Here is a 23,339-nt window from a genome sequence, read left to right as displayed (position 1 = left end):
TGGCAATGCCAACCTTGCACCTTCATTTGGCTGAGCTTAGGCGCAAAGGAAGAAGCAATGCCCTTCCTCTCTTCACCCAGCTAGGATAAGGTGCAGAGCACGTGGCAATGCCCACCCTCTTCAACCTACCAGAAGAAGCCACTGAGCAGGCGGCAATGCCCACCCTTTCTTCACCCTGCCAGAGTCAGGAGCCAAGCATGTAGCAATGCCTGCCTCCCCCTTCAACCTGCCAGAATCAGGAGCAGAGCAGGTGGCAATGCCCGCACCCCCTTCACTCATCTGGGATCAGGAGCAGAGCAGGTAGTAAAGCCCGCCACCCACCTTCACCTGTCAGGATCAGGTGCGGAGCAGGAGGCAATGCCTGTTCCTCCCTTCACCCAGAGGGGAGCAGTTGGCAATGCCCACCCCCTCCTTCACCCAGCTGGGATCAGGTTTGGATCAGGATCCCCTGTGATTGCACTCAGAGAAGGCCAGGTCTTCATATTATATTTACTGCTGTCTTCCATCTCTGATGAGTAACACAATGTTTGTTGTTTCTGGATTGAATATGTCATATATTATGATGTTATAATACTGCTGTTTTAGGATGGAGGCCGAGAAGAACAATAATTTTTGCCAGCTGGGATGCTGAGGAGTTTGGCTTGCTGGGATCTACTGAGTGGGCTGAGGTAATTCAACCAGAAGTTACATAACAGGTTTGGTACTGCTGGAGATGTTTTTGCTGAAGGACACAATCTATGTATTGTCGAAGGCAATACAATCGACACAATCGACACAATCCAATCGACAATACAATACAATACAATACAATACAATCGACAATACAATACAATACAATACAATACAATCGACACAATCTATGCTTAAACCAATCCATACATTATTGTGTTACCAGGTATGGCCTGGCAACGAGTGATATATTGGGGGCAGCTGTCAGCGATGGCATGATGTCCCTTCCTGAGAAAACCCAGAAGTGATGCGGGTCCTGTCTAGGAACCACCAGCAAATCTATGGTTTTACCATAGAGTTTCCAGTAATTCCTAGAGAGGCATGACATCTCTTCTGGGTTTTTCCAAGAAGTGACATCATTCCATTGGGCCCCTGGAGTAGCCCTGTGGATATGAAAAACAAATTGCCATCTCCCCTTTCTCCTAATACAGCAAAACGTCAAACTGTTGCAGGAGCGTGCAGTGGCCTACATCAATGCTGACTCCTCCGTAGAAGGTAAAATACACTCGGTTTCCGAGAGACAGAAGAAGCTTGAGTCACTGACATTACAGTTTGTTTTGTGAGTACAGGGCTAACCAGGAAAAAATAGTGCAACAACTTCACAAGAATGTGTGGGAGGCTTTCAATGCCATCTTGAGATAAATTACAACTCCTGAGTCCATTTCTTCTGTTTTTAATTATGTGCCAATGTGATGGGGGCAAAAGCGAGGTGAGGTGGCCCATTCTTTCCCTATTATTTCCCCATTTGGATTCTACCTCTCCTAAGTAGAGATGGGCAAAAAACAAACCACGGAACAAAATTCCGTACGGAATGGCTGGTTCATTTGTACTGAAACATGTATTCAGTGGGAACGCGTGTTTATGGAACAAACAATTTTTTCCAGCTGTTCCGTGGCCAGGTTTGGAGTTTCACAGACCCGGTGCCAGTTTCAGTCCATCGGCTGAACCCATCGCGGGGGCTGTGAAACTGACAGGCCCTGTGCAGGAGAAAAGGGCTGTCAGTTGCACAGACCCTGCACGGGGTTCAGCGGATGGGCTGAAACTGGCGCGGGGTCTGTGAAACTGACAGCCTCCTGCTGCCCAGGCTGTCAGTTTGTCACAGACCCTGCACTGGAACAGTGTGGGGGTCTGTAAAACTGACAGTCCTGGCAGCAGAAGAAAGAAGCTGTCATTTCACAGACCCAGCGCTGAAACCGGCGCGGGGGCTGTGAAATGACAGCCTCTTTCTTCTGCTTCCAGAGCAACGGGAGAAAGAAGCTGTCATTTCACAGACCCCGCACCAGTTCCAGCGCGGGGTCTGTGAAACTGGCAGCCCGTTTCTCCTGCTGCCCGGGCTGTCAGTTTCACAGACCCTGCGCTGGAACCAGTGTGCAGTCTGTGAAACTGACAGCCTCTTTCTCCTGCTGCCCGGGCTGTCAGTCTGTCAGTTTCACAGACCCCACGCTGGAACAGTGTGGGGTCTGTAAAACTGACGGCTCTGGTAGCAGGAGAAAGAAGCCGTCATTTCACAAACCCTGTGCCGGTTTCAGCACGGGGTCTGTAAAATGACAGCCAGGCAGCAGAAGAAAGGGGCTGTCTGTTTCAAACGCCCCGCACCGGATTCAGCAGCCAGTGCATGGCGATTGAAATACCCGAACTGGGGAAAGGTTGGAAGTTCATGGTTCGATGTTCCGTGGAATGCTACGAACCACGAATCAAGTGGTTCGGGTTTTTTTGTTCCATGCCCATCTCTACTCCTAAGTCTATCCACCAGGGGAAAAGTGACAGGACTTCCATATCTTTTCCCTTACAGGGAGAAAAGCAGTTTCCTCCATCAGGAAACTTATGTGTCATGGTGGCTGCACACCAGTTCCCAAACGGAACTTCTCCGGGGCCTTGTCAGTTCACAAAAATGGCACTGGGAATAAGGGAGCTGAAGCCAACATGGTCAGAATTGGAATATGGCCCCATATACATGGGCGGGGGACGGGGAACAGAACTCCTGACTTAAGTGTGATACGAACTCCTAGAGCGGAACTACAAGTGACAAAAGGCACAGGTTGGACACTTGTCAGCTTCCCTCAAGTTTTGATGGCAAATGTAGGCATCCTAGTCTTGCAGCTTGGCTCTCTGACTGCTGTCCAATGGACTTTTCAACTGTCACTTGTCCAACATACCGCCAAGCTGCCTACATTTCCCATCAAAACTTGAGGGAAGCTGACAAGTGTTCAACCTGTGCCTTTTGTCACTTGTAGTTCCGTTCCTAGTGGCAGCTGCAAGGACTTTGTATCATGTGGATCTGGCCTTGAGGCCTGTTTTTAATCAGAGCTTCACTTTATCAATTGCAAGACTTTGCTTTCAGGCAACTACACCCTTCGGGTTGACTGTACCCCCTTGATGTACAGCCTGGTGTACAATCTGACTAAAGAGGTAAGAATGTCTGTGGAGGAAAAGCAGATAGATTGGTCCAGTTATTATAGTTCTGTAAAGCTGCTGTTTTTCCCAGCTTCTGTTTTGAGCCGTAAAATTGCCCTTCCCCCAAGCTGTCCTATAACTTTCCCCCAAGCTGTTTGGTTAGGACTGCCAATGACCAGGTGGGCCCTGGAGACCTCCCAGAATTACAAGTAATCTCCAGACAACAGAGGCCAGTTTCCATGGAGAAAATGGCTGCTTTGGAGGGCAGGCTCTATGGCATTATACCCTGCTAAACTCCCTCTCCTCCTCAAGCTCTGCTCTCCCAGGCACCACTCCCAATCCGGAGTTGGCAACCTTATCTTGGGGGAAGAGGGGGTTGAATGGGGGAATGGCAGCTCCTCTTCTTTAGCCTTTTCTTTTAGTCTGATGAGTATAAAGCTGGGGGTAAAGCTGTTTGGAGATGTTGGCATTTTGAAGAATTGAACTGTTGTTGTAATTTGAGTATGCCGAAAGCCGCCTTGGTCATGATTTTGGTAGCAAAGCAAGATGTAAACATTTTAAATAAATGAAGATTGATGGCATGTCTTTTAGGAAACTTGAATATGGCCATCTTTTATACGCTAAGATAATTGCTTCCTTTTGGGGAGAAATGAATAAGATTGCCCAGACTAGCCTGATCTCGTCAGATCTTGGAAGCTAAGCTCTTGGATGGGAGACCACCAAGGAAGTCTATGGTTGCTACACAGAGGTTGGCGATGCCTTGAAAACCCTCTGGGGTCACCATAATTTGGCTGCAATCTGATACTTTCCACCTCCTACAACTGTTTACCGGAGGCTTTCTCTGGTCTCTCTCCCAGGTGCTGATCCACCTTAGCTTCCTCAACAGTTTTAGTTTCAGGAGTTTCTGGATCAGTCACTGGGTCGAATCACCTGTTCTAACATGCAAAGCATAATTTATGTTGCCTCTCCATTCATGGGAAGGGACAAGGATGATGCATAGGAGCAAATTAAGCTGATCACTCAAGAGCATTGGTCCAGTGAGCTCCATTATTATCCACTCTGTCTGACAGCAGTTCTCCAAGCAGAGAAAGGGCCTTTTTAACACCTGAGATCTTTTTAAATTGGAGGTCCTGGGAACTGAACCTGGGATCTTCTGCATGCAAAGCCGATGCTGTGTCACTGAGCTACGGCCCCACCCCTTAATGAGAAGGCACGAAGCCTCCTTATACTAGGCTTGTCATCAGGGTCTCTTTAAATGATACGTTTCTGCATGGGCATGCATTGGTTTTAATGTGTTCCCTGCAGACATCTCGGCTGAAGGCAATGTTTTCTATTTAAAAAGCTCAAACAAGCTCAGAACCACACCCCACAGGGAGGGGGCACTCCTGCCTCCCCCCCCCAAGCCATTTTCCTGAGCCAAAACAGTATGGGGAGCTGCAAAATCAGTGAAATAACTCCCCTCACATGCAGTTTTTATATGGGAAAACAGCATTAAGGGGCATCCACTTGTTTGTAAGAGTCAACAGGTGTTCACTTTACACAGGAAACCTGGGACCAGTACCTGGATAAATGTGGGGTTTCAACCACACATTCAGCTATACATGCATTGAATGTCACATGAGAATTACTCAATGCATGTATAAAGGAATAATCAACTGTACACTGCACATGGACTAGGATCTGGGAGACCCGAATTCGAATTCCACTTCTGGGACGCTAACTGGGTGATCTTCAGCCAGTCGCACACTCTCAGCTTAACTTACTTCACAGGGTTGTTGAGAGGATAAATGGAGGAGAGGAGAATTATGCAAACAGCTTTGGGCTCCCACTGAATCACAGAATCATAGAGCTGAAGGGACCCCCAAGGGCCATCTAGTCCAAATCCCTAAATGATGCGGGAGATTCACAGCTACTCCCCTGTGGTGATCCCCTGCTCTATGCCCAGAAGAACAAAAAACCTCCAGGATCCCTGGCCAATCTGGCCTGGAGGAAGATTCCTTCCTGACCCCACAGTGGTGATTAGCATTACCATGGGCACATAAGAAAGGGCCACATAAGAACATAAGAGAAGCCATGTTGGATCAGGCCAATGGCCCATCCAGCCCAACACTCTGTGTCACACAGTGGCCAAGAAACCCAGGTGTCCTCAGGAGGTCTGCCAGTGGGGAAGGGACACTAGAAGCCCTCCCACTGATTGCCCTCCAAAACACCAAGAATACAGAGCATCACTGCCCTAGACAGAGAGCTCCATCTATACCTTGTGGCTAATAGCCACTGATGGACCTCTGCTCTATTTGTTTATCTTGGCCACGAAAGCCAAGCATCATCTCATCCCTTCCTGCCCTCCCTCTGACTCATAGAAAGGAGGGCTATAAATGAAGTAAATCATGCAGATTTGTGACCAGGGCTCTTAAGTCAGACCGCCCGTCCTCACGATCAGCATTGCCTACTCTGAAGGGCGGTGGCTCTCCAGGGTCTCACGTCTTTCACTTCGCCTGCTACCTTAGCCTTATAAATGGAGCTGTCAGGGATTGAACCTGGGACCTTCTGCTTGCACGATGATCTAGCATTGAGCCACAGCTCTATTCATTAAGAAGGCTCTAGGCCCTCACTAGCCCTGACGCCTGAGATCTTTTTCACTATGACTAGGCATTGGAGGGTGGGGGCATGCATCACACCGGCGTGTTACAGCATCCCTGCTTGTCAATTGACTCTTCATCTTAGAAATAAAAGTTACTTGGAAAACAGTAATTAAAGCCAAGTTCCTCCCTGTCAGGTTTGTAAATAACTGGGTACTGAAAAGCACAGAGATAATAAGGCGTGTGGTAATGACAGTGTGCAATAGAAGGAAGCTTAATTATTCCTGGTCTCAGCCGACATAATTGTCTGTTGGGTAAGATACTTGTTGCACATTTAAGATTATTGTTAACATTTAACAGAGAGGAAGTCTGGCCCACAGCCAGGAGAACCCAATTGGGGAAGGGCAGTATACACTACAAGCAGTCCCTTTTCTAAGGGATGCTTGGACACGTGCTGGGTCAGTTCACGTTAGGATTGCCAGTTGTGATCAGGGAGCTAATCTATTGGTGAGCTATTCATCAGGAATGGGAAACTCCTCATTGTATTCAAGCCTGGCAGGGACATTTTGGGGTGGAAAACAGAGGCAGACTTTCCGCTGATGGGGGAATCAGCTGAGAGCTTCTGTTCTTCCCCTAAACCTTCTCATTGTCTTCTTGCAATGGTGGGACACACAGAAAAGCCTGCACAGGGTGGAATGGGGAAGAATCAGAATATGAATAGTTCCCCCCAATCAGCTTCTGCTCTCACACTTCCTATTGCAGGAACCCAGCAAAAAGGGGGAGCGGGGGAGCTCACAAACCAAAACTTAGGGGAGAACTGCAGGATTTGAGATTAGTGGCACCTTAGAGACCAATAAAATTTTCTGGGTATATGCTTTTCAGATTCAAAGTTTCCTTTTTCAGAATATCTGAAGAAGTGAGCTTTGACTCTTGAAAGATTCTACCCTGAAAATCTTGCTGGTCTCTAAGGTGCCACTGGACTCCAATCCTGTTGTTCTACTGCAGACCAACATGGCTACCTCCCTGAAATTATCTTCAGGCTGGGTAGGACAGAAGCAGCATGGTGACCAGGGGAGATCAACTGCGAATTGGTTTTTGTTCCCTCCTCCCCACCCCCAGCTTCTCTGTACATCCTAGTTGGGGTAGGAGATCAGCTACCAGCTGGCTTCTCTTCTCCCTTTCTGAATGTGTCCTTGCAAGGCTTGGACTCGACGAGAATTTTGGCAAGTGACTTCCGTTTGGCGGCTGCTCAAGTCCCATTAGTAGCCACAAATAGTATGTTCAAGGAACAGAGAGGATGATGATAAGATTCTGCACCCCACCAGAGATTCCAAGGGAGCACTAGAGCACTCTGCCATGATAACCCCCACCTGCCTTTGCTTTCCCTATCCTTGCAAGATACCATCTACATATCAAATGGTGCCCACTTGCATCATGTTACCCCGTCTCCCACCTGTCTCTAGTGTGACATGAGGCACTGGGGAGTAGGAAGCTGCCGATCTCTTCCTGTTTCACATACACAAAATGAATTGTGTCTCCCTTAGATACCAAGCCCTGATGAAGGGTTTGAAGGCAGGTCTCTTTATGAAAGCTGGTTGAAGAAAAACCCATGGAAGAATGTCCCCTGGTAAGTACTGAAGTGGGAAAAATTAATACTATTAGCAGAGATGGGAGTTCCTTCTCATACCTGCTGCTCTGTCACAAAAACTGGCCTTGAAGCTTAACAGCTACTGCAAGCATTCTCTGCAAAATGAGTCCCATGGCGTGCAGAAAAGAGAGCGGAAATCTGCAGCTTTAGTCTTGCATCAAGAATGCCATTTAGGGAGGTGGGGGAGTACTGAGTATATTTGTTAGTTAGTATAGTAGAGTTTGCACAGTCAGGAAAGCATGGAATAATGTGCAGTAAACAATGTTTCCAGATAAGTATATTGTAAAATGATATTTCACATTCACATTCTTTTGGTAGCAGAAAGGAGAAAGAAGCCTAATATAAAGGATATTTTTCCTTGTTACAAGTTGCCAGCTAATCCGGCTGCATGTGCATGGAGGTATGATACCATGCTTCTGCAGGGGGGAGACCTGTGGATGCATCCTGCTTCTTGCAAGACCATGAGGAGATAGAAAACACAAAGGGCACAGGAAGAGCAGGAGGAGAATCTTTCAGTTTTGACAAAGAGAGACATCCCATTCAATAAGACAATAACACATACACAATCTAGTTCTAGCGCAGAGAGAAATATAATGCCCCCCAGCAGTGTCTGGGCATTCTGAGTATTATTTTATTTATGCATTTTTTTGGATCTCACTGAGATCCAAGGCAGATTACACAGTATGGGTGAAAATACAATATAATTGATAGCTAGGAGGACATTCACTGAGCAAAGGACAATAATGAACAACAATTTTGGGAAACAGTCACAACAGGGAATGGTAGCAGAAAATTTTAAATAAACATACATTCAAGCACAGAGATGAAATCTATCTGCATCAAAGCATAACTAATTTCCGTGGCATATTTAGCAGCATGGAAATTCCCTTACCAAGGTATCTCACTGAGCTATTTCTTATGACACAGTCCTGTAATCTGAGTAGAAAGCCCTCCTGAATAATTCAGTTTTGCATAGTTTGCGGAAAGCCAGGAGAGTGGGAGCTTTCCTGACTACCTCAGGCAGGCCATTCCATATTCTTTACTATAACAGGGAATAGGGTTGCCCCCACTTTGTGTTCCTGTCCGTATGTGATTATGCTGCAAATTGCCAGTATGTCCTCTAAAGGCCACTATATGCAGCAGCATGCTTCTTTTCTCAGACTTCTCATTTCATTTAACCTAAAGCAGCTTACTAGGCTTTGGATATGAACAAAGGGCACAATGGTGGGGCAAGGAGAGTAGGGGCCACTTCACCCTTTCCATTCCAGAGATTTTCCCACTCAGTCTCCCACCAAAGCTATCATTGGGCTCACAGCTTTGGTCTTTTTCCTCACAAGCTGAAAAACAAGTCGATCTGGAGCAGGAAAGACCATTCTGCTAATGCAACTCACAAGCTTGGAGGCAGCTTTCAGTTCAAAAAAAGAACACGGCGGAGAGAAGACACACGCGGCTACATGTAGCGTGCAGCTTGGCCCTCAGTGGCCATTATTAGAAAGCGATCAACAGGCCTTTGGTATGCCTGTCAAAGGAACAGCTCCTTTTATTTTAAAAAAGCTATTTAATCTAGAACATATACCACAGTGAATTTCTGAAGCTTGCTGTGTCCCCCAATAATATTTTGTTGCTCTTCCCTTACTGAAATCTGAAATGTCTACATCATGTGCACATGAAAAGTATGCTCAGCTGCAGCTGCAGCTGCAGCTGCAGCTGAAAATCTCCCTCTATTGAAATCCACAGAAATATTACCCTGACTACACACTTGATAGGGCCTTGTGGATCAGGGCCAGTAATGGTACTGTATTGCTTTAACATGATGAAACAACACCAACTTTTTACACAGCCCATTTCCACTTCTTTTTCCCTCTCAAAAGGATCAACAAGCTCGGCTCTGGCAATGACTTTGAAGTCTTTTTCCAGAGACTGGGCATTGCATCTGGCAGAGCTCGTTACACTAAAAATTGGGTAAGCCTTTTTAAAAAAATCAGTTGTATCCCTTTTGCCAACCTACCTTCATTACTGTTTCATGTGCTTTTAATGTGACTTTTAGTTTTGGTTTTAATTGTTTTTATGATAATTTTTTATAATGTTTTGTTGTGATGGTTAGCCACCGTGGTGGTCCAAATTGGGAAGACAGGTGGCATACAATACTTTGTAAATTAAAAAAAAAGCTAAGGAATGGGGCATGGATGAAGCTGCCATTTTCAGAGGCAGTGTATCCTTGAACACCAGATGGTGGTGCCAAACAACTGGAAATCAAAGAAAACCTGGTGGCTATAAGTGGTTCAAAAAATTCAGCCTATTGTAGCCTACGGCTATGCTTAAGAGTTCTACAAATCCGAGGAAACTCCCAGTTCACTTGTTGTGTTTCTTTTTTCAGAAAGTGGACAAATTCAGCAGCTACCCAGTTTATCATAGTGTCTATGAGACCTATGAGATTGTAAAACAGTTTTATGACCCCACTTTTAAGAACCACCAGGCTGTGGCACAAGTTCGGGGAGGACTGGTTTTCGAGCTGGCTGACTCCCTCGTCCTTCCTTTCAACTGCCAGGATTACGCAGAGGCATTAAAGAGCTATGCTCGTGTTATTTACAACATGACACAGAAACATCCAACTGAACTGGCAGCATACAGTGTATCATTGGGTATGTATCACTGGATGTGCTGGCAGGTCTCAAAGAATGAAGCGGGAGGCACCTAAAGAGCCGCTTTGAAAAGTAAACATTCCATTCTGACTCTCACGAACAAAGTTGTGCACCTGCTATTCAGATCATGTTTGGGCCAGAAGGAATGTGCTCTCCTAGGCCAACACTGCAACGGTGATTTTCTGCTAGGACTATTGAGAAAACCCCTGGTCAACAATGCACTTAGGGGCATGCTTTGTGCAGACAATCCCAGATTCAATTTTTATTTAAAGGATCACAGGAAGCCAGGCTGGGGGAAAACTTCCACTTGAAACTCTGGAGAAGGGCTGCTCGTCACAGTAGACCATTCTGGCTAGAGGGACTAGTGGTCTGACTAAGTATAAGGCAACTTCATGTGTTCTGGTGCCAGAGGACCATTTTAAGCAGGGGTTATTTTGTAGGAAAAGAGCTAAAGGAACTCATTAGCATAACTCATTAGCATATGCCATGCCCCTTGCCATCACCGGAAATGTGTCATTAGCATAACTGATTTGCATATGCCACACCCTGTGACATCACCTATCCTGGCTGTTTTGGACCCAATCCTGGCCATTCAGGGCTGAAATTGGGCCCAAAATGGCAAAAAGGGGCTGAAAATGGCTGAAAAGGGGCCCAAAATGGTCAGGATTGGGCTGCTGCTGAGCGGGAGAGTGATCCGCCACCATCAAAGGCCCAATCCGGGCTGTTTCGACCCCAATCCAGGCCAAAATGGGCCCAAAATGGCTGAGAGTCAGGTGGGTGGGACCACCTGACAGGTGACCTCTTTGGGGAACTGCCAGAACTGCGTTCCTGTGCGTTCCCGCTCAAAATGAGCCGTGCCTCTTTGTTTCTGGATTTGGCCCAACAGTCACCACCTGCTGATTCCTCGCTAGTTTTTGAGGGTGTTTGTGCTTCTTTGAAATCCCTCCTGTGGCAACAGATATGAGCGATTAACCTGAGCTTGCATCCTCTACCCATGTGGATGTTGTGGTCTTAGAAACAAGAGGTACAGAGACTCTGGTGTTAAGCGCATATCCTCATTTTTGCAGAACCTCTTTTGTCTGCGGTGAAGAATTTTTCAGAAGCTGCCAATGACTTTCACAGAAGACTGCAGCTACTGGATACCAGAAAGTAGGTCTGCTATGTTTTGGCCCAGCCGCACCATTCACCCGTTGCACATAACCCTTTCTCAGTCCTTATCTGATTGATAAATGAATGTGAAAGATAGCCACGCCTCAACAGGCTGAGATCATTCCTCTGGAGCAGCTCTGCTCCTCACCTCCCAGGGACTATTTCTAAAGACTGAAGGGCCTTTAAGGGTGGTTATGTTCAGGTGGTCACCAAAGGGCAGCACCTATGGAAACCATCTGTTTGAAAGCAAGCCTGCAGGGTGCAATCCTGCTCCCTCCTCTTCAAATGTTGGTGATAACACTGTATGCTATCTGCACAAGGTAATATGAGCCAGCCCCTTGAGCTGGCAACCATGTGTTTACTTTTATATTTCTTTTACTAATTGATGGTTTAAGTGCGTTTGGCAGCCATGAGGGCCAGCCACGTTTCAGTTTTGACAGTTAAAATGTGGAATGCCATTTCACAGAGCCAGTGTGGCATAGTGGTTAGAATGTCAGACTGGGATCTGGAAGACCCAGGTTTGAATCCTCATTCTGGCATGGAAGCTGGCTGGGCGACCTTGGGTCAGGTGCACTCTCAGCCTAACCTACCCCACAAAGTTCTCGTGAGGATAAAATGGAGCAGAGGAGAAGGTTGTAAGCCACTTTGGATTTCCATCAGGGAGACAAAAGAAAGAAAGTAAATAAATAAATTCTCCTCTCCAAAGCTCCACCTTGCGAGTTAATGTGCAGGCTCCAGGCCAAAACCTTATTCTTTTCCTAGGCATTTCTAATTAGCTTATTTAAGACCCCCATCACTAGTTTATCTAATCTTTTGCTGTTGACCAATGTCTTTTATGCTTTGGTTTGTCATGTTACACTGCTGTGAGCTTTTCATGCTTTTTATATATTATGTCTCTGCTGCTTTATGCTTTTTGTGCTGTTGTATCCATTTTAAACTGTCTATGATGATTTTAGGACTCACATAGTTTTATTATGTTAACTAATATTGTTTTTTGTTTTTAATGAGAAACCATACAGGGCAAAATTTTGGCAAGTGGGGCAGGGGCTAGAGTGTTGGGTTCAAATCTCAACTCCATCCATAAAACTCACTGTGAGACCTTGAGCCACACTGTCTTGCAACTTTATCACACTAGGATGTTTAGGGTAAAATAGAGAAGGGGAAAATGAAAGGGACACACTGAGCCCCTTACAGAAAAGGCGGGATAAAAAATGTAATAGACATGCTAATCAATACGTATCTAAATGTAATGAATGAATGAGGACATCTGGAATACAGCAGGAGTCAGGGAAGATTGTTTCAGTGGCCTATGTACAACTCACATATATTTCTCCATCTATTTAGTTTTGTTCATTTATTTATTTATGTCCTTCATTTATACCCTGCTTTTCTCCCCAAGGGGGACCCAAAACAGCTTATATTGTTAGCAATCAAACCCTACCCTCATGCTACTAGGGAAGTTTATGAATATGGCTGTATCATAAACCCTTCTCCTCATGTGCTTCAAGCACAAAAACATTGCCAGGCCAGGCAGAATGGACCCTGACCCTGCTGGAGTTGGAAAATCACTGAAGTGTGAGTCATGAGGCAAGACTGGCTAGCTGCCCCACACCCTGGAGATGTGCAAAGATGGAAGACAAAAGCAGTCTTCCAGGAGTTCCTGAGTTAATCTCATCCACACCTTTCTAAGAGCCAGTTTGGTGTAGTGGTTAAGAGTGCAGGACTCTAATTTGGAGAACTGAGTTTGATTCCCCACTCCTCCACTTGTAGGCAGCTGGATGACCTTGGGTCAGTCACAGCTTCTAGGAGCTCACTTAGCCCCCCTCACCTCACAGGGTGATTGTTCTTGTTGGGATAATGATAACATACTTCGAGTGTTAAATCATCCTGAAGGGCGGAATATTAATTGAATTTCATTATTATTATTATTACTAATCAAGGCTACTCAGGGACATGATTACTCTTCCTATCCAAAGATTGCAGGTCATAATCACTTTCCTTATCTTTAATAACACCAAGGAAGGTATAATCAAGCCTCTCCTAGTTTATTGTCTCACCTCTGGAGACAAACATTAAGTCATTGTTTCGGGTGCAGAAGACACCATCCTGCCTCAGCATATATTCCACAGTATAATTGGACTGCCCTGCCATGTTCTCAGTGTGTGTGTAGTGTGTGATCTTGGGAGCCTATGCATACCCTCAGATGTGTGTCAGAGCCTTCTCCTCCTTGCCACAAAGCGCTGGTTGCTCAGCCACTATGTCCTCTATCTCCTAGATTGGTAACTATCGCCCAACCCAGTACTCCTCTCCCTCTTCCTCCCTATTTTCTAGTTAGCTCTGTGTGTATGTGATGTGTGATTTCCTGTGTGTTTGCTCTTGCTGCTCCTTTAATAAAACCATTCCCATTGAACTCCTGCCTGGTCCTTTCAGAGAGTTCTCTAAAAGAACAATCCTGGTATACATTGGTGGACTTGGTGGAGTTAGCTACCCCCTCTTGCTGTGTTTCGAGTGCCAATTCCTCCAACTCACAAAATGACCCTGCATTTGAACCCTCACAACAATGCAATTAGATTGGTTAGGCTGAGACAGAAAGCAACCGGCCCAAGTTCGTCCAGCAAGTTTCTGTGGCAGAGTAGAGATTCAAACCTGGGTTGCCCAGATACTCTACACCACACTGAGTTAGCATATGACTGTGTTTGTATAGCAATAACATTTGTCTCTATGGTCTAATTTTCAGCCCACTTGCAGTGAGATCTTGCAACGACCAGCTGATGTTTTTGGAAAGAGCATTTATTGATCCTCTTGGTTTACCTGGCACACCATTTTATAGGTAAGGGAATATCATGAAAACTCTTTTAAACTTTGAACTGCTTTTAAAGTCCTTAATTTTTCTTTGCTCATTTGTTTCTATTTAAAACAGAACTGGATTCCATTTGTCAGAGCAGTGCATCTAGAGAAATTCTCAGTTGCGTCACTGAGTGTGGCTTCAAACTGTGTCCCTGATACTAGCACCATCATTGAATCCAGTATGGATAGTTTTTAGTATAACATGACATCTGAGTTATGAGAACGCTGGGTTTTGGGGAGCATGGGTTTACATTTACCAAAGATGTATGTGCACAGGAAAAAAAAAATGTACATTGCCCGAAGTGCACAAAATGGCAACTCTGCATATTGAGAGGGCAAGTCGCGCTTGCTCCCATGATATGTGATTGGTTGAAAAAGCAAGCCCAGCCTGGATTCATACAACCTGCATTTTCAACATACCTGTCTGTGAATTTGCATGGAAATCTATCCCCTAACCTGAGACAGCAGGAACCTAAAACAGATGTCCCACTGCTGATATATTATATCTTCTCTGTTGAAAAAAGCCTCTTTTAATGGAAGGGGCTTACAAAAATAGTCAGATTTGTGATTATGGTTCGAGAACTTTAGCTGTTTTCTCCCAACTAGTTCTACGTTGGACATTCCTTCTACTTCCTGGATGGGTAAAAAGGACAATCTACTATTCAGTTAGCACGTTTGGTCTCGGTGTCACTAGTTACCCCAAATAGAGTATTGTATCAGAAAAGCTTGTTGTGTAAGATACAATGAGTAGCTTAGATCATGGGGTGTGTTTTCAGGGCTGTTCTACAAATATTATGAAATCTCAAGGGTAGAACATCTGCTTTGCACATAAAAGGTCCTGAGATCAGTCCAGGCGTCTCCACTGAAAAGGGTCTTAGATAGTGGGTGATGTGAAAGACCCCCACCTGAGACGACACTGGAGAGCTGTTGCCGGTTAGAGTAGGCAATACTGACCTTGATGGACCAATGGTTTGACTTGGTCTAAGGCAGCTTCATGTGAGACAGAATCGTTCACGGCTCCAACTGAAGGAATACAGATGGAAAAGGAGGCACGGGTGGTTGGTACTCCCCATTCCTCGGCATCACTGTTTTGGGTGAGACCCAGCCAGTTTCATTCCAGACCAGAAAGAGACGAGTGTGAGGCACATACAGAAGGGATGAACAAAAGAGATCCAGGGAAAGATGAAATCCGTCATCCTCAAAAGGGCTGGAAGGCCGTTAATGTTGCCAATGCTCCAAGCTTGTTATCATGAACTTTAATATGTTTCTCTGACAGCTATTTGTTGCTGTTCTTCCCCCCCCTCCTCAGACACGTTATCTTTGCTCCCAACCGCCACAATAAGTATGCTGGAGTATCATTTCCAGGAATCTATGATGCCTTGTTTGATATCGGCAGTCGGGCAGACCAACGCGAGGCCTGGCGGGAAGTGAAGAGGCAGATTTCCATTGCGGCCTACACAGTGCAAGCAGCAGCTGGGACTCTGAGAGAACCGGCATGAAAATACTCGAGGCTAGAAGAAGGTGGTTTGACTCTATGAAACCCTGTTTAGGGTGGAGTCTGGTGACCCTAGAAATTATCCTCATATGCCTTCTGACTTTGAAGGAATTAAGATTCATCAACATGCTCTTGCTAATGATCTTCAGATCCTCTGAGGAGACGGAAGGTAAGCATTCTTCTCCATTACTGTCTGTATCAGTGGAATTCATTCCCTCTGCAATCAAGGCACTGGTTTGGATGACAACCCGAGGAGGAGATCAAATACAGTTAACCATGAAAGAACGATCTTGACTATGAACTCAGGCTGGTGTGAATAATTAAAGAGTTCTTTTTTGGTATTCACTTTTCTCTTAAGAACAATGGAAGTTACATGAGACTTTGCACAGGATTAAACCTACTTTTTAAAATCTTTTAATCCTGTCTTTTTATTACAGGTGTGCACCCCAAATTTGTTAGGACTTGTGTGCATTCTTACAAACTTAAAAAAATTAATAAATATCTATGGATGGGACAGCTATGGAACTTTGATATTTGCCCCACTGGGAAGTTACTAACAACAACAACATTTGATTTATATACTGCCCTTCAGGACAACTTAACATCCACTCAGAGCGGTTTACGAAGTATGTTATTATTATCCTCACAACAAACACCCTGTGAGGTGGGTGGGGCTGAGAGAGCTCTGGAAGAACTGTGACTGACCCAAGGTCACCCAGCTGGCTTCTAGTGGAGGAGTGGGGAATCAAACCCAGTTCTCTAGATTAGAGTCCCGGCACTCTTAACCACTACCCCAGACTGGCTCTCACACCAAACTGGAGATCTCATTGTGGGATATGAAAAACAAAAACCCTTAAAAACCAAGGTCTTCTGCAGCTGAAATGGGAAAGCTGTCAAAGCCATCAGATTACTTTGCCCAAGTAAGCCCACCTCCTTTTAGCTGCCAGTCACATTTTTTTTTATCAGACTTGGCTCCAAGGAGCTTGTGGTTTTCCTGTTTTACCCACACAACAATCCTGTGAGGTATCTTAGATGGTAGAGAGCGGCTGGCCCAAGGTTTCTTAGTGAGCGTTAAGGCTAGCAGGGATTTGAACCTGGATCTCCCCAGGTCTAATTTGGTACTCTATTCACTACATCACACTTTCTCCTTTCCATGGTAGTCCTTGTTTTTATTGTTAGCCGGTGCTGGCTGTGTACTAGCGAAAGGGGAAGGCTGCTTTTAGAATCAAGTCCACATACGGCTTGTTGCTTTAGAAAAAGGAATAGATCTTGTTTATTGTTAAAGACAACCGCACTGAGATAGAAAAGGTGATCTATCTAAATATACGATGGGTAGAAATTCTGAAAACACACGTTGTTCTTGTGGAGGTCAGAGACAGCAAGAAGGAGGGAGCATGAGCACAAAGAAAAAGAAAAAGGCAGCTGGAAGGAAGTCCTTGAGATTAGCTTTCTGGGTAAACAAAGAAGCACCAGCAGAACAGGCAAGAGAAAGGGCACAGAGAAATCTGACCTGCCCACCTTACTACTTCTATTGTCCTCTCTGGAGTACTGGTGTACATGGTGCAAAGAGATGCTAGCATACAGTCCTTTAAAAGCATAAAAAGAATAAAATTCTTTCTGCAAGATCACAGTCTACAGGTTTTGTTCATCCACAATGTTATTTTATTTTATTTAAAACATTTGTATGCGGCCTTTCCATCCAAGTTAGGGTCCACAAGGTGGCGAGCAATCAAAACAATGTTTGCAATACAGATAAATATATCTAAAACACCGAAAATAATTAAATAAAGCATTTAAACACATAATCACACAGGCACAAACAAAGTGAGAGGTGAGCCAATGAGAGTTAGCAAGCGACAAAACAAAACAAAATTCTTCTCTCACTGACGGAAGACGAGAGAGAGACACAGATGAATCTCACCGGGAGGGAGTTCAAGAGTTTTGGTGCCACAACCAAGAAGGCCCTTTCTCAGGTTGCCACTCATCTATCCTCAGATGATGGGGGGGGCATCCAAAAGAGGGCCCCTGAAGATGAACAGAATGGTTGGATAGGTTGGGAGGTCCTTAAGCTACGTATACTATTTACAGCACAAGCCCTTGAAATGTTAAACCAACATACTAGAGCAAAAAAGACCTCTGACTTGTTAAATCATCAAAGCTGATCCGACATCAAGCTGGGATGACTCACAGAGGTGCTGTTCCGTGTGTCATCCCCTGCTCTCGCAAATGGTGGCATTTTCTTTATATTTTAAAGTAAGGGAAGGAGGAATAGATGAAATGAAAATAAATGAATAAATTGCTCAAAAGCAGTTCTACATAAAAATGTCTTTAGCTGCCTCCTGAAGATGAATAGGAAAGGGGCCAGGAGTACTTCCCTAGGGATGCTGTGCGATATTTCCGGTATTGCAACCGATAAGGTTCTCTCTCATGTACCCACCAGGTGAGCTTTTTTAGCTGATGGGCCAGTCAGGAGGGCCTCTCCTTGTAATCTTAGTTTCCAAGCCGGAACATATGGGAGAAGATGAAACTAGAATCAATGGGTGCAGGGGTCATTTCGTAGAAAAAGAGCTGGAGGAACTTATTAGCATAACTCATTGGCATAACTGATTTGCATATGCCACACCCCCTGACATCACCTATCCTGGCTGTTTTAGACCCAAACCTGGCCATTCAGGGCCAAAATTGGGCCCAAAATGGCAAAAAGGGGCTGAAAAATGGCTGAAAAGGAGCCCAAAATGGTTAGGATCAGGCCGCTGCTGAGCAGGAGAGTGATCCACCACCTGTCAGAGGCCCGATCCGGACTGTTTCGTCCCCAATCCAGGCCGAAACGGGCCCCAAATGGCTGAGTGACATGTGACCTCTTTGGGGAACTGCCGGAACTGCGTTCCAGCATGTTCCCCCTCGAAATGAGCCCTGAATGGGTGTACCGCAGGAGCTTTTAATGGGCTTCTGTGTTTCAAATGGCCTTATGATACCCCCTCCCGTGCCCACCCTTTGCATCTTTATCCCTAACCCCAAGAGAAAATTTCTGGCTATGAGCCCATCCCTAGTTTTCAAGGAATGCATCATTCCAAACAACACTGGGAGTCCAGGAGTTATTCAGCATGAGGGTAACTTAAAAACCATGCCTGACAACACCAGGATTTTAGAGGCATCGGCCCCTTTAAATCTCTTGCCCCACTAACTCCAAGATGATGAAACGCTCATAAAACGAGACATCTTCACAGCTACAGTTTGCAGAGGTGGAATTCCATCTGGCAAATGTACCTTAGGAGAGATTTGCCAGAGCAGGAAAGCCTCCGACGGCCTGTGTTTTGAAGGCAGCTTCGCAAGATGTCCTTGAGTTAAAAACACACACGTACATAATCAAACCCCCACAACGTAAGGACAGCTCTTGCATGCAAAACCTAATCCCTTGCAATGATTATCAAACCATGCGAGGCTCCAGGAGATTAGGGGGAATGTCTGCCACGGAGGACACAACCGAGTATATGAACTTCTGTGAAATCCTGAAATCTACATCTCCAGGAATAAATGAGTTGACTTTATGTCCCTTGTTAAAAACAGAAGATGGAAGAGAGCAAGGAGACACATCCAGGCTGCCATGTTGTAACCAGTCTGGGAACATTAACAGTATTGACCCAAGTTTTGTTGGAAATAGCAATGTCTGATGTACAAGAAACAATAAGGAAGAAGAGGAGAAGAAGACGCTTCCATACAGGGGGCAGCAAGGATCAATTAGACAGGATTGCGAGGGCAGCAACTCTCGTCTCCTAAAGGTCATTTCCTTGTCTTGTCTCCTATTGGGGTAAACAGGGCAATATCCTGCTTCTTCTCTCTCCACCACTCACCACACTCTCTACTATGTAGTTAGATAGACATCATCTGTCTCTCCCCTTTACTATCAGATATGTAGTTCCTAAATTAACTTTTTTTAACCTTTAATCAGTACTGCGTAACTACCGCTGTGTTATTTGCCACTCTGCCAACAAGTTTGAGGTTGGAAGCCATGTTAGTCTGTAGTCAAGGAGCAAGATCTGGATCAAGTATCACCTTAAAAACAACTAGATTTTTGATGATGGGAGCTTTGACTCTTAGAAGCTCATAGCTTGGAAATCTAGTTGGTCTTTAAGATGCTACTGGACCTGGATCTTGCTCTAGTACCTTACTTAATCAGTGGGTTAGATTTTATTCCCATTGTTTCAATGATCCCATTAACCTCCAGGAGTCAAGACTGGCAAGATACTCATTGCCCAGGGTTAGGCCTTGTGTGCAAAGTCTGTCATTACACCAGTGTACTCAAAACCCTTCACACACATTACCTTGCTGGAATCCTTACAACAGCCCTGTAAAGTAGGTCTGTATTATGAGCATCCCTATACTGGAGATGGAATCAGCTGCATAAGATGGGACTGGGTGGACAAAATTCCAGGTCCCCTGATCAGCCATGCAGCTGAGAGAACATGTGATTTGTTTTCCTCACAACGCTTATGATGGGGATTATGAAGGGTGGGGGGATGACCAGGGGAAATCTTGGCCATGTTTACTCTCAGCAGTCCTGAGGGGAGTGGGGGGGGGGCAGAGCTTGAGAGAACACGGTGTCCCTAAAGCCACTCACAGCGCAGTCCGAAGCAGTAACACCCTTCTAATCCCACTGACTCCAATGGATTTAGAAGGGTATAATTCTGTTTAGCACAGCACTGACAGTTTGCAGCAAGGAGGAATCTGAAGCGGGGACCTTGTGTGTCACAACTCAGCCTCTTAGCCACTTTGCTACTTCAGCTCCTTGCAATGGTTTGGTACAAAACTAAAAATTAATTTTAAAAAATAACAGTATAATTGTGCTTGCAAGGATCACACACACACACACAAACTTGTGAAACTGTCTTATACTGAATCAGATTTTTGGTCCATCAAGGTCAGTCTTGTCTATGCTGACTGACAGCAGCTCTCCAGGGTCTCAGGTAGAAATTTTTCATATCACCTGCTACCTGTTCATGCCAGGCATTGAACCTGGCACTTTATGCATGCGAAGTAGACGCTCTGCCACTGAGCCACAGCCCCTCCCCAGGGGTAGAGAGGTAAAATTCTGCAGATAAGGGCAAGAATTACAATCCTCAGACAAATTCCAGTGAGGTTAACAGAACCATAGATATCCACACCTCTATGGACAGGGACAACTTTACAACCAAATGACGCAATTTGTTTTCCTTTTTTTATACTCCATACTCCCTTGAGAGATACCACGTTGTACGGGAAACTTAACAAATTTGGGTCCTTTGAGAGGAGAAAATATTGCAGGCTTTATTTATTATTGTTGTTCTTATTTATTTTTATTATTATAAAATAATCATTTATTTTTATTTTATTATTTATTTTTATTTATTTATGTTTATTGTTTATTGTTGATTTCTCCTCAACGGTGACCCAAAGCAACTCCTTTTCTCCATTTTATTCTCACAACCTTGTGAGGTAGGCCAAGTGTATGATTGGCCCAACATTACCCAGTGAGATTCTGTGGCATGCAGGGATTCAAACCTGGGTCTCTCAGATCATAGCCTAAAACTCTAACCACTAAACCACACTGGCTATCACTGGCTTGTGTTATTTTAGTATTTATCTGTTTATTTACAAGCACATAGATGGGAAAGGCAAGCAGAGCAGCCAGAGAAAACTTGGTTTTGCCTAATTCCTTGAAACACAGATACAGAAGTGCCAAAGATCCATAACCCACAGTGAGGTTAACATATAAAATTAACACAGTCATCAATTTGGTGTACCTGCAGCCTTCAAAACCATTAATAAAAATGCAGCTATTCTGTTCCCAATAAACAAGGTACACATTTTCTCCTTCCTCCCCAACATTTGCCATAGGAATCAAAGTTCTCGTAGTCCAAGTTCACGATTCAGCTACAACAAACATAACCAAAGCAGGCAAAGATATTTTTGCTTTCCATGAATACAGAGATAAGAGGAGCAGATGGGATAGCTGCACAATCAGTACGGGGAAAGTTAATGTATGTTTATGGCATTTGTGAGGGACATTAATCCCTGTTTTCTTGACAAGTCATTTCTGATATGTGGAGAGAGAAACGAGAAACAAGTGTCACTTTTTAGGGGTTTGTTCCCCTTGTCAGAGAAGTAGAGGGTGAGAACAATGTTTTGGAAGATAAAACCGTCTTCTCATGTCTCTGAGGATCTGTGGATTGGGGCATTGATCCACGTTGGCATATTCACATTCATTGTCACAATATCAAATTATGCCTCATATGTGTGAATGACCATAGCACAGCAACTGCCACACACAGACTAAAGCAGCACATTTATTCACACTGCTTAGGACACAATGATTTTCAGTGTTCACACATTCAACTGGGAGCAATCTCTAATTCCGTACACAATACAGCACCAAAAGGGTTTTCCATATATTATATAGTACACATTCAAGTTTGTAGCCAGGAATACACTTTTTAAAAAAAAAATAAAACCTGCAACATATTGTGGCTCTGATGAGTAGGTCCTGTGTTTTCCAACATGTTGGTCCCATTCACAGAGCACATGCTTAAGCGCACACTAAAAAGGTCACTTGTGAATTGGTATAAAGAGCTCTGCAAACTCTCTGGTATAAAGATCTTGGCTTTTCAAACTTTTTCCACCTGTATTATTTATTCTGGGTTCAATGGTGTTGGGATATGGGGTTTTCCCCCTGCTTCCATGCAGCTTCTTATTCACTGTTCACTGAACAAGAACTGTTCATCTCCCCTGCACAGGAAATGTTGAGTGGATGGAGGATTGTTGGGTGGGTGTTTTGGGGGGAGAGGGGGACAGGATACCAGCTGTTCCTGATTTTTTTCACAGTAAATTTTAAGAAATGGGGTTCAAAGGCCAAGCAATACAAGAGGGAGCAGCGCAAGAAACAATATTGCATGAACGCTTTGTGTATGTTCCAAAATCCTCTCTTCTGCGGGTGCTCCAAGCCTTGTCAATTAGCGTGGCGTAGAATCGAACTAGGACTGGAGCTGAGTTCAGGTCCTATGAAAGTCATTCTCTCATCCTAGCCTACCTCACAGGGCTGTTGTGAGGATAATATGGGGAAGAGTGCCCTTGAGCCAGTCACTCTTACCCAAATCTCACCAGGGGTCAGTCCCAAACCTACCTCACAGCGCTGTCCTGAGAATAACGTGGCGGAAGGGAGGTCCGGGGGGTGACCAGAAGTCAGTAATCCTTAACCAAACCTGTCTGTCCTGAAGATAAAATGGAGGAAGATAGAACTTGAGGGCTGACCAGGGGTCAGACCCAAACCTACCTCACAGAGCTCTCCTGAGGATAAAATGGAGGAAAGCAGAACCTGAGGGCTGACCAAGGTCAGTAACCTTTACCCAAACCTACCTCCCGGGTCTGTCCTGAGGATAAAATGGAAGAAGAGAGAACTTGAGGGGGTGACTTGGGGTCAGCCACTCTTACCCAAATTCACCCCACTGGGCTGTGACGAGGATAAAAGAGGGAAGGGAGAACTTTGTATCCTGAGCTTGGGATAAAAGCCTATTCAAAGTTTCTGCGACGAAGTTTCCCGCCCTCAGCTCCCCCCCCCCCCCCCAGATCCCAGCGCTCCCCTGCAGAACAGAACAACCTGAGACTTCGCCTCGGAGGGCGCTGGGCCGTTGCTGCCAACTTCTGGAAGGAGACGTCCCGTGCCCGCCCGCTAGAGCAACCCGGCGACCGGGCGCGCCCCGCCAGCCACTGGCCAGGCCCTTCCCGGCGAGAAGGGCGGGGAGAGGAGTGGGTGGGGAGCGGGGTGGCATCTCTCCCGGGGCGGGAGGCGCCCAGCCTGGCCTCTCCAAGCCGGAGCGCCTCTC

The 23,339-nt window shown here is 45.3% G+C and overlaps 1 protein-coding gene across 2 annotated transcripts in view; it reads left to right on the top strand.

The window, feature by feature from the left end:
• Nucleotides 1-15,901, top strand: part of LOC129325967 (putative N-acetylated-alpha-linked acidic dipeptidase) — a 35,578-nt gene extending 19,677 nt beyond the window's left edge. For both annotated transcript variants that reach the window (XM_054973989.1, XM_054973988.1), the window contains 9 exons: nt 586-668; nt 1,161-1,224; nt 3,071-3,138; nt 7,247-7,329; nt 9,222-9,312; nt 9,728-9,992; nt 11,060-11,141; nt 13,879-13,971; nt 15,298-15,901. In XM_054973989.1, the coding sequence (XP_054829964.1) occupies nt 586-668; nt 1,161-1,224; nt 3,071-3,138; nt 7,247-7,329; nt 9,222-9,312; nt 9,728-9,992; nt 11,060-11,141; nt 13,879-13,971; nt 15,298-15,487 (1,019 nt within the window). In that variant the 3' untranslated portion in view covers nt 15,488-15,901. The remainder of the gene's footprint in view (nt 1-585; nt 669-1,160; nt 1,225-3,070; nt 3,139-7,246; nt 7,330-9,221; nt 9,313-9,727; nt 9,993-11,059; nt 11,142-13,878; nt 13,972-15,297) is intronic.
• Nucleotides 15,902-23,339: the final 7,438 nt, after the last annotated feature.

This window comes from Eublepharis macularius, chromosome 3 (genome assembly GCF_028583425.1).
Source record: "Eublepharis macularius isolate TG4126 chromosome 3, MPM_Emac_v1.0, whole genome shotgun sequence".
NCBI lineage: Eukaryota > Metazoa > Chordata > Lepidosauria > Squamata > Eublepharidae > Eublepharis > Eublepharis macularius.
This window is presented reverse-complemented; position numbering and strand designations above follow the sequence as displayed.